Source organism: Entelurus aequoreus, linkage group LG02 (assembly GCF_033978785.1).
Source record: "Entelurus aequoreus isolate RoL-2023_Sb linkage group LG02, RoL_Eaeq_v1.1, whole genome shotgun sequence".
In the NCBI taxonomy this organism is placed as follows: Eukaryota; Metazoa; Chordata; class Actinopteri; order Syngnathiformes; family Syngnathidae; genus Entelurus; species Entelurus aequoreus.
In genome coordinates this window covers 38,604,271-38,616,283 of record NC_084732.1, presented here as the reverse complement: position 1 = coordinate 38,616,283, position 12,013 = coordinate 38,604,271, and the positions used below count along the sequence as shown (strand labels likewise).

The 12,013-nt window shown below is 39.9% G+C and overlaps 1 protein-coding gene across 1 annotated transcript in view; it reads left to right on the top strand.

Moving 5' to 3' along the window:
• The window catches only part of myom2b (myomesin 2b), a 60,192-nt gene extending 48,411 nt beyond the window's left edge, over positions 1-11,781 (top strand). Inside the window, exons 34-39 of the mRNA XM_062026305.1 lie at positions 9,247-9,283; positions 9,383-9,405; positions 9,534-9,589; positions 9,656-9,745; positions 11,066-11,191; positions 11,302-11,781. Coding sequence (XP_061882289.1) covers positions 9,247-9,283; positions 9,383-9,405; positions 9,534-9,589; positions 9,656-9,745; positions 11,066-11,191; positions 11,302-11,514 — 545 coding nt within the window. The 3' untranslated portion in view covers positions 11,515-11,781. The remainder of the gene's footprint in view (positions 1-9,246; positions 9,284-9,382; positions 9,406-9,533; positions 9,590-9,655; positions 9,746-11,065; positions 11,192-11,301) is intronic.
• Positions 11,782-12,013: the final 232 nt, after the last annotated feature.

Here is a 12,013-nt window from a genome sequence, read left to right as displayed (position 1 = left end):
GCTTCTTTTAGGAGGAAATTGTGATCTTCAGGCTCTTATTGCCCAAACTCTTAGAGTCCTTGTGACACCTTTTAGTCTTTGTGACAGTCAGTCTCTCTCTTTCTGCCTTCACATGGCATCAACAATGTTTTCTCATACCCGGAAGTAGCTTCCTTACATCAGAAGACAAACCAAACGAGACACTTCAAAATAAAAGTATGCCCTCAAACTTAACAAAAAAGGCATGAAATTACATTTTTAACCATAGTAACTTAAATATAGCCTTCTTATGAACTTTTATGCATTTTGATTTGAATTCCCTTTTATGAACTTATTATTCTGTTTTTAGAGAAATAAAACAAATTATAATAATTATTAGTAGCAACAGTTACACTCGCACCAAATCACACAAACCTTAAATGTGGGATTTCTTTTAAACATTTTTAACTTCAAAATAAACTTCTTCTGTTCTTATACATTTACAATGAAATTGCACTCAAGCAAAAACATGAAACTTAAACTCACTCTGCTTCAAGCAGAATAACCACCTTCTGTACAGGTCTGTCAAGAAACACTGTTTTAGTTGTGGGCTTTCCCTTTTTATCAAATGTGGTTTCACTAACCATCAGTTTTAGTTTCCTCACCCTACCATCTGACCCTGGGTAGACATCTGTGATTTTGGCCAGCTTCCATTCATTGCGTGGTGCCAGGTCGTCTTTCAGAAGGACGAAGTCATTGACCTTCATGTTCCTTCTGTTCTTGAGCCACTTTTGCTTTGATTGTAGATTCAAAAATCTTTTCATGTCCTTCCTTCCATCTTTAACATAGATCGGACCGAAGCAGTCTATGCCGGTGTAAATGAAAGGTGGAGTAGTCTCTGTTCTATCTTCAGGTAAGTCACTCATTCTCTGTTCTTCAGTACTCCTTCTGTACTTTCGACACTTGAAACATTTGAAAATGTGTGACGAGACGGCACTGCTGCATCCTAGGACCCACCATCCATTGGCTCGCAGTTCGTTCATCGTCATTCCACGTCCTTGATGATGCACCTTCTCGTGGAAGTGCTTAATAAGCAAGGCTGTGATATGGCTGCTCTTTGGGAGTATTGCCGGATGCTTCACGTGTGGGTGCAACGTGGCTTGACTCAAGCGGCCTTCTTCTCTTAAGATGCCTTCTTCATCCAAGAATGGATTTAACTTGCACAGCTTACTGTCTTTCGTCTTGAGAACTGCTTTTTTACGTTCCAAGCTCTTTATCTCATCTGAGAATACTTCTGCTTGAACTAGCTTGATGATAGCAAGTTCTGCTTCTTTTCTTTCTTCCAGACTTGTACTTTCATTAGTTCTTTGTTTCACACCTTTGTGTTCTTTTCCACATCGTTTCAATCTGGCAATTGCTCTTACTCCTCTTGACCAATCAGAGAATTTCTTCAGGCGATTCAGCAATGATCTATCTTCTTCTGCCTTGGTGTTACACACGACAGCTTTGCGGCGTTCAGGATCATCTTCCTTGATTTCTCCCACCGTGCACTCTTTTATGTCATCCATAAAATGTACATAGTCTTTGTAGTACTTTTGGTCTTTCTTTAGTCTTCTTTCAAGACAGTTTAGTTGGTGTACTGCACACATCTTGTTGTTGGGCAAGTTTGGTCGTTCCTCTTTGAACGGTAATGGCATTTCGTAGTGACCATTTGCATTTTGTGTGATGTTCTCTCTCATCTTAACAGGAACTTGAGGTCTTCCTGAGACACTGGAACATCTTCTACAGCTCTTTCAAAGAAGTCTGATTCAAGGACTTTGATAATGTCCGAGGGAGTAATCTCCTTCACTTTGGTTCGACACACATAGTGTACTTCAGTTTTGAGGTTGAGATAAGGCTTCAAACCTGGTGTCACTTGTCTCGCTACAATGCGATGGCTGACTCCGATGGCATCGCCGTAGTCTACATAGGGATTCCGGTGACCAATAATACTCCATCCAAGGTCTGTACGCTGGGCGTAGGGCTGGTTTTCTTTGCCAGACACGACTTCCCTGGGAAGTAAGGCTTGTGAGCAATTGTACCCGATGAGCAAACCTACTCCGCAGTCTTGCAGAGGTGGTATCTCATCTTGGAGATGCTCTAGATGGGACCATGCTTTTGCGGTTTCACCCGTAGGTATATGAGTTCTGTTCGTCGGAATAAACTCACGCGTTTAGACTGGTGTTAAGGCAATCTTCTCACCTGAATAAAAGCCTCTTACTTGCAGGTTGGTTACTCTTTGGGAGCTTACTACTGTAGTTATTGCAGTCATAGTAGAAAGTTTAAGCTTGACTTGCTCTTTGTCCACTTCCAACGCATCTGCTACTTCACTCAGAACAAAGGTTGTATCGCTTTGAGAATCCAACAGAGCATACACAAGGGCCTCTTGCGTTGGTTGAGTTGTGGATGAAAGCCAGACTGGGATTATTGCAGCCGTTTGTATGTTAGCTTTTTGAAGTATTACTCTACATGAAGTAGCATCTTTGGTTCTTTCTTTGTTTTGGGGTGCTTGAGGTCTTTCATTAGGATTTTCTTGACTTGTACTTGGTTCGGCTTGCGGTGGCTTTTGTTCATCTTTGGTTCGCTCCTCATGCAGACAAGTTGGATGCTTCTTTTCGCATGTGTCGCAAACACTCCTATTGCTGCAGTTCTTTGAGCGGTGTCCAGACTGAAGACAACCAAAGCACAAACTTTCAGCTTGGATGAACTTGACTCTGTCCGCCACAGCTTTCTCCATGAACTTCCTGCATTTATGCAATGTATGATGGTTCCTTTTGCAGAAAATGCATGTCATGACAATCTTTTCCTTGGAGTTTGCAGTCTTTTCATTGAAACTTGTCTGTGTCTTTTCATTAGAACTTGTGTTCAACGTCTTTGCTCCAAAGCTTTGTTGTCTTTGGGACCTTGGCTTGTCGGTCTCACTTGATTTCAGTGACTGCACTGAAGTGATAGGGTTGCAGGCGACTTTAGCTTCCCAAGATAGAAATCTGACAAAATAACTGAAAGAGGGGAATTGTTCTTTCTCTCGTTCCATTTCCATAACCTTTCGATTCCAAGCTGCGGTCAGCCAATCTGGTAACTTAGAAAGGATCTTCCTGTTTTCATTACAGTCATTCAGAATCTCCAATGCCTTGATGTTAACCATGGCAGCCTCACAACTGCGTAGAAAATCTGTGAACTCTCGGAGCTCAAGGTTATCCTTAGAACCCATCTTAGGCCACGCTTGGAGCTTGTCTCTGTATGCTTTTGCAATTGTAAATGGGTTTCCGTATCGCTCCTCTAGAATCTCCCATGCAGCAGCATAGGCAGATTCAGTTCCGAGCAGGAAGTAACCATCAAGGGCTTTCTTGGCTTGACCACCTATGTATCTTCGTAGGTAGTATATCTTCTCATTGGGACGGCGTGGTGAAGTTGGTAGAGTGGCTGTGCCAGCAATCGGAGTGTTGCTGGTTACTGGGGTTCAATTCCCACCTTCTACCTTCCTAGTCACGTCCGTTGTGTCCTTGGGCAAGACACTTCACCCTTTGCCTCTGATGGCTGCTGGTTAGCGCCTTGCATGGCAGCTCCCGCCATCAGTGTGTGAATGTGTGTGTGAATGGGTAAATTTGGAAATACTGTCAAAGCGCTTTGAGTACCTCGAAGGTAGAAAAGCGCTATACAAGTATAACCCATTTATCATTTATTTATTTATCATTCTCTTGTATGTTCTTCTGGTCTATCAAAATTTGAAAAGATAGTTTCCAGTTACTATATTTCAATGGATCCCCACTGAATGTTGGAGGTTCAGGAATTGGGATTCTGTTGGCACTTAAAGCACCCGCTAGCATCTTAACGAGCTCTGCTGTACTGTCATTGGAGGTTTTCTTAACTTTTGATACGGAAGACCTATGTGTTGACAGATGACTTGGGGGTGCAGATACTTGTTCATCTTCTTCAAATTCATCTCCTAGCACGTCACTCCGCTCTTCTTTGACACTCCCTTGATCATATATCAGCATTCTCGCCTTTGCTGCATTAAGACTTTTCACTGTCTCCAATGTCTTTATCTTTCTCCGTTTTTCCTCTAGAGTCCTTTGTAGAGCTACATGCTCTTCTTCTAATTGAGCTTTTATTTTAGCTTCCTCTTCTTCTTGCTGTAAGCGACGTTCTTCTTGCTGTAAGCGACGTTTTCTGGCTGCTGCCTCTTGTTCAGCTATCTTCTTTCTAGCTGTTTCTTCAAGACGGTTTAATTCCAATTGTTCTCTTTCTTGCTCTTGTAGCACTTTTAGAACAGCTTGGCTTGCAGCAGCTTCAGCGGCAGCTTCTTGGCGACCCACAGAAGACTTGGTGCTTCCTTGCACTGTGTAGTCTTTCCAAATAGACATGACCGAACTTTTACAAGTTGAGTCAAATATAGAACCAGCTTCTGGCCATTCTAGCTCTTCTTCTGGAAAATGTCCATCCAGACGGCTTGCAGCTACAGAGAGAATAAAAATGGAAGTCTGTGTACACACGTCAACTTTTCGGCGTGTTTCCTGTTCTGGAGTTGAAACTTGGCGTAGCTCTTCATAAGCACTCATGACATCTGCAGAAAGACGTTTGATTTCCCCAATAATGGAATCAACCAATGACTCATCCAAAGGCTCTTTTGATGATAATGGTGTCTTAGCAGCTTTAGCCTGAGCTCTCCATCTTCCATAACTGGCGTTGAACTTAAACTGAAGTGCGTTGATTTTCATCATTTGCATTCCTTTACCCTTTTCTGTTAGGGTTCTTAGTCTTGCACCTCTCCTCAGCTCTTGATTTCCCTCTTGCTGCTTTTCCTCTTCATCACCACTCTCATAAGCCTGTACAGGTGTCAGTAGGACATCTTCCTTGTCCCTGTCACTGTCCCTTACCTGTTCTGTAGGCCCACCTGACTTTGACATTTTAAATCAGTTAAATTAAACACACTTTTAAATGTTTTTAAATTGTTCAATATGTATCAACAGAAAATATTAGCAATAGAAGAAATTTTAAATCACCCTTAGATGAACTTGTCCAATGCAAATATCAATAAAATGTAGATACCTTAAATGTAAATACCTTAGAGCTTAAACAAATACAAATCTTAAATTCAACCTTTGAATATCACTTTGCAAAACACTCCAAAGATATGCAGTTTAGATCGCTTCAAAACTTCAATATATACAATCAAAGGCAATTAGAAAATATCAAAGACAATAGGAAAGCTTCAATATTAAATTAAATGGCCAATAGCCTACTTTCACTTATTTAGCAAAACGCCCTTTTAACTTGGAGTGATATCAAAAAATGAAAAAAGTGTAGTGTCCTTTAATCTTAGCGTCCTTTAAATGTCTCTTGTTTGACAAGGTTCTTTTAACTTAAATTAAATGAGCAGATAAATCCAGACGTTTACCACACACTCTACAGTATCTTCATACATGTCAGTGTCTTCTTAATCACTCTTTAAGTGTCCAGTGTTCCTTATTGGCTTCTTAACAGCCTACTGAAAACGCTGTGATTACCTGTGTTTCTTCCTTTTGAGTGTGTGTGCGCGAGAGGGGAAAAAGGGAGGGGGGATGCTCCGTCACAGCTGCTCTGTCCAGGTTCTTTTAAGTTGCCGACAGTCTCAGCGTTGTCCACTGCGTCGTTGAACAGTGCGAGTTTTCACTGTAACTCCCTCCAAATAGCACAGACACAATGGCTTTCTTGAACTGATTTATTTGAAGGCTTCCTTTCCCTTCAAATTCACCGTGAAAACTGAAATAAAATAAAGCAGGTTATGAACGTAAAAATAACAACATGCACAGCATGTGGATCAAACATTTTACCGAAGTAAATACAAACAGATATGACAAACAAATACCTCGTTGGCCTGCATGCTTCTTTTAGGAGGAAATTGTGATCTTCAGGCTCTTATAGCCCAAACTCTTAGAGTCCTTGTGACACCTTTTAGTCTTTGTGACAGTCAGTCTCTCTCTTTCTGCCTTCACATGGCATCAACAATGTTTTCTCATACCCGGAAGTAGCTTCCTTACATCAGACGACAAACCAAACGAGGAACTTCAAAATAAAAGTATGCCCTCAAACTTAACAAAAAAGGCATGACATTACATTTTTAACCATAGTAACTTAAAAATAGCCTTCTTATGAACTTTTATGCATTTTGATTTGAATTCCCTTATTATTCTGTTTTTAGAGAAATAAAACAAATTATAATAATTATTAGTAGCAACAGTTACAACCCCACTGCCACGCAAAGTCCATCGAGGTACATATGAGGGCATATCAGGGAAATACTTTGGATGCCGGGTATACCATTGCGCTCTCTGGAGACATTAAAATGTCGATGAAATAGGTTGCCCATTTAATGACCTCAATGAGATACAGTATCTTTCGATATGGCCGAAAAATACAATCTCCAATTTTTTTCACCAAAAATTTGTCTTACGATTCTTTTACCTACTTTTAAAGAAACTAATAAATATGATACAAATATAATTCAAAACAAATTTTGCTTTTATTTGATCATAAGCTAGTAGTTTGAATGGAGACAATCAATGGCATAAACTTACAGGATACATAGCATGAACATCTTACTCATTTTTATAAAGTTGGTATTTTTAGCAAATATTCAAATTGCGCCTTTGTATATAATTTTTTTTTTTAATAAATAAAAAACATGCTCTATGAGGCAAAACATCTGTCTTGAATAAAATACTTCTGTAAACAGAAAGGTAGCATTTCACATTGCACACTAATGAATAAACTCCAATATTGAGGTCAATAAAGTGCAAACTTTAATCTTCCGTCCTGAATAAAATTAAACTTTAAAGGCCTACTGAAAATATGTTTTTAATTTAAACAGGGATAGCAGATCCATTCTGTGTCATACTTGATCATTTCGCGATATTGCCATATTTTTGCTGAAAGGATTTAGTAGAGAACATCGACGATAAAGTTCGCAACTTTTGGTCGCTGATAAAAAAAGCCTTGCCTGTACCGAAAGTAGCGTGACGTCACAAGTTGTAAGGCTCCTCACATTTCCCCATTGTTTACACCAGCAGCGAGAGCGATTCGGACCGAGAAAGCGACAATTACCCCATTAATTTGAGCCAGGATGAAAGATTCGTGGATGAGGGACGTGAGAGTGAAGGACTAGAGTGCAGTGCAGGACGCATCTTTTTTCGCTCTGACCATAACTTAGGGACAAGCTGGCTCATTAGATTCCACACTCTCTCCTTTTTCTATTGTGGATCACGGATTTGTATTTCAAACCACCTCGGATACTATATCCTCTTGAAAATGAGAGTCGAGAACGCGAAATGGACATTCACAGTGACTTTTATCTCCACGACAATACATCGGCGAAGCACTTTAGCTACGGAGCTAACATGATAGTATCGTGCTTAAATGCAGATAGAAACAAAAGAAATAAACCCCTGACTAGAAGGATAGACAGAAAATCAACAATACTATTAAACTATGGACCTGTAAATACACGGTTAATGCTTTCCAGCTTGGCGAAGCTTAACAATGCTGTTGCTAACGACGCCATTGAAGCTAACTTAGCAACGGGACCTCACAGAGCTGTGATAAAAACATTAGCGCTCCACCTACGCCAGCCAGCCCTCATCTGCTCATCAACACCCGTGCTCACCTGCGTTCCAGCGATCGACGGAAGGACGAAAGACTTCACCCGATCATCCGTGCGGTCGGCGGCTAGCGTCGGATAGCGCGTCTGCTATCCAAGTCAAAGTCCTCCTGGTTGTGTTGCTACAGGCAGCCGCTAATACACCGATCCCACCTACAACTTTCTTCTTTGCAGTCTTCATTGTTCATTAAACAAATTGCAAAAGATTCACCAACACAGATGTCCAGAATACTGTGGAATTTTGAGATGAAAACAGAGCTTTTTTGTATTGGATTCAATGGTGTCCGAATACTTCCGTTTAACTATTGACGTCACGCGCATACGTCATCATACATAAATGATAAATAAATGAGTTACACTTGTATAGCGCTTTTCTACCTTCAAGGTACTCAAAGCGCTTTGACAGTATTTCCACTTTGACACACTGATGGCGGGAGCTGCCATGCAAGGCGCTAACCAGCAGCCATAAGGAGCAAGGGTGAAGTGTCTTGCCCAAGGACACAACGGACGTGACTAGGATGGTAGAAGGTGGGGATTGAACCCCAGTAACCAGCAACACTCCGATTGCTGGCACTGCCACTCTACCAACTTCGCCACGCCGTCAATAGACATAGACATTTTCAACCGGAAGTTTAGCTGGAAATTTAAAATTGCACTTTATAAATTAACCCGGCCGTATTGGCATGTGTTGCAATGTTAAGATTTCATCATTGATATATAAACTATCAGACTGCGTGGTCGGTAGTAGTGGGTTTCAGTAGGCCTGCAAACAAAATTTTTGCATTGTACATTTTATGCAAATAATAAAGTCCAACATTGAGAGGGCTCTATACTTTTAGTGGATTAACACAGACTTTTCCACTGTATGGGCGCCACATATTATTTAGCTTTTTGGTGATGGTTCTCTTGTGCTCTTTTTTATTAAACTTTGTTTAAATTATTTAACAAAAGTAAGTTGCTTTTAGGCAGGAGTTTGTTCATGCTTATGTTGTTACAGTCTTGTTCGCCTTGTAACAAGTTGCATGTTTCCACTTGGCTGGATGCCTCTTTTTCATATGCTGTAATACGTTTGTGTTGCTGCCTTTTTTAAACAAACTCTGCAGCGTCTAGTCACTTGTTACATGCTTGTTGCCGTAAATCCAAGCCACTGACGACACAATGTTTTTCGGTGTAGCAAACGTTCTGCTCTCTTTCGTGTTAACATTTGCCATGTTGTTGCTATTGTGTGTGAATCACCGCTGAGGAAATCTTCCAAAAACTTTAATTTACCGATTAAATCAATTTATTCCCCAGGCCTAACAGTACTAACCTCCCTTTCAACACTCAACTACAATGGCTAACATTCAGAATGCCAACTATCCAAAGGGATTAATGCATCTAGTGCTATTTTTCTCTATCTTAGTTCGAACTTTAAAGCAAAATCAATCACTCTTTAATAAATTGTTTTTGTGTTAAATTAATGTAATTAATAACAAATTTATCTGGGAAAGTCTGAAACTGTCACCAAAAACATTTTAATTTCTAATGATGAAACCTTTTTTTGAAAGAGTCTGCAACAGAAGCTATTGTTGAATTTGTTTGAAGTAAAGTTATGTTTGTTTTTTGTTTTACAGTTTATGACAAAGCATACGCTGAGTTCCAGAGACTCAAGTAAGTCAATGTTTTCAAATTAGATCCATATCAGCATAGTTTAAACCTCTTTGACATTGTTTGTTATCTGGACTAAAATACATTTCCCTTATTTGTTAGGGCGGAGGCTTATGCTGATAAGCGTGAGTGTGCATCCTTCATTCTGTTTTTACAACTATTACGGTTTAATGTACACAATACCTTTTGGGGGTATATTGTGCATTACACTGGAAAATATGCACTTTTTGGAATTATCGCTGATTTGCTGCAGACCGTGGTAAGGTGATTGGTGGGCTGCCTGACGTCGTCACCATTATGGAAAAGAAGGTACACACCTGAGTGGTTGTGATAGGTTGTTGTTGTGCAGTGTGAACATGTGTGTGCCTCTTGTAGACTCTGAGCTTAACGTGCACAGTGTGCGGGGACCCCAAACCTCAGGTCACTTGGCTAAAGAACGGAGTGGAGGTTGAGCGGGACGATCAGGTAATACAAAATAAAGAAATACAAACATCTCTCTGGAATAAATCCAGCACCTTTATATGCCCTTGTTTCAGATCTCCTTAATAATTAAAACACTTTGTTGCTGCTTACTGGACATGCAGCATGACACACAGTGTGGTCGTTTTGTTCGATCTAGCATCCATCTGTGCATCCTTTAAAATCATAGCTTGGATCTCCACACTTAAGGTGCTGAAGTCAATACAACCAGAAAAATAAAATTAATCTCTCTCTTTCCATACTTTAATGGCCTACTTGCCAGCCTGCATCTACAAATGTGACAGTGTGTCCCTAGTCAGTCAGAGGGGGTTCCTGCTATTACATCATCAGCATTGCCGTGGAGCCTGGATGCTTTGAAGTGTTTAAGTCAGAGAAATGGCACAGGAGGAGTTCCGCAAGGAATACGTATTGAAAGTTGTCTCGCGTCTTTATTTATTCCCTCACCTGGTAACAATGTGTGTCTAAAACAAGAACTTCCTTTTCCTTGGTGCTGTGTTTGCCAAACCTCAGGGTGCCTCACCGCAACACAGCTACCACCACCACCACCACCACCAAGGCTTTTGAAGCTGATAAAAGAAACACAAATAAACATGGATGTTCATACAGTACATAGGACAGATGCACAGTATATTGTATAGAATACCATATTTTCCGGCCCATAGGGCGCACCGGATTATACGACGCACTGCTGATTAATACGCTTGACTATCACACTACAGTGTGATAGTCAAGACTGATAGTCATATTCATTCACCACAGGGAAGAACATGTCTTATTTTGGGTTCATTTAATAGTTAAAACTAATTCATACAGTATAATGAATCCCAGATTTAAAGACATCATTACTATCTCATCTAAATGCAGTTTTCTTTCCAACGATATCATCTCCGTAGCTTGTGTATACCAGTCATTATGAGTTGGATGACTGGTTTACTGATTTCTGCTGAGAAATGTGAAACTATGAAATAATTGTAATGCATAATATTCTATTTTGTGTCAGTTGCTTCCATGTGATATATATCAACACTTTCCACACAATCAATAGAAACTGGTTAGGAATTTAAGGGGTTAATTGCAATATAATATCACTGTGGTGTATATTAGCATACTTTTTTAGCAGTAGCTCATTTGACCACAGACAATAATGGTTAATCAATACTTATATGGTATATTGATAGTTAACAAAATCTTTACTTTGCGCTAATGCCATTAAACATTTTTATACAGTATAACACTTCTTAATGTATTGTATATATTCGATCCAGAATAAAGAGCCACCGTTGACACTTTCTTTTCATGTTCCAGTACGTGATCTCTCTGGATCAGGGAAAGTTTGCCAGTCTTACAATCAAAGGTGTGACCATGGAGGATTCTGGAAAATTCTCAATGATTATCCAGAACAAATTTGGAGGGGAGTCTGTGGATGTTGTGGTGAGTTTTAGCACTAAACCCATATTTTCTATTAAGAATAATGATAAAATAACTCTGTGGTAGAAATGTTTTCTGATTGTATTCGTAAATATTGGTCTCTCGTACTTCAGGTCAGCGTGTATCGTCAAGGTGACAAAATCCCAGAGGCAAAACCGACCGTGACGACTAAAACAATAATCCCGCCCAAACTCCCCATTGAGCTCCCTGAAACCAAGACCTCGCCAGCCCCAAGCCCCGCCCGCCCCGCTCATAGCCCCACCCCTCCCAGGGCAGCCCCGGGAAGAGGTGTGAAGAGTCCCACCCCAACTCGGAGGAAGTTCTAAAAGATTAAGAAAGAAACCATAACAACAAACTGGTGCTCATTTTTTGTGCACTTGTCTTTAAAATCAAATGGAGCAAATTCTGTGACATTAATTTAGAGTGTTGGGAAATTCATGGTAATTGAATAATTCTTATAAATGTATTACAAAAGCAGACGTATAATAGAACATTAGAAAAACAAATTGCCAGCGTGGGATGTTTGAATTTGGGGAAACAAAATATAGTAAATTGTTGAAATCGAAAATGTGTGTGATTTGATTAGAATGAAGCGGAATAAAAGTGAAACTTGAAAACCAATTTGATGTGTTTAAATTAACACTGCAAGCAGCACTGTTGCAAGTTTTGTAATCAGAATCAGAATAGTTTTATTGCCATTGTTTGAGAACGGGTGCACAAACTAGGAATTTTTCTTGGTGCAATCGTGCAACATAAAACACATATTTGGTAATAAAAAGAGCTGTAACTGAGCTATCAGATCTTGTTATAGACTTAGAAGGAATT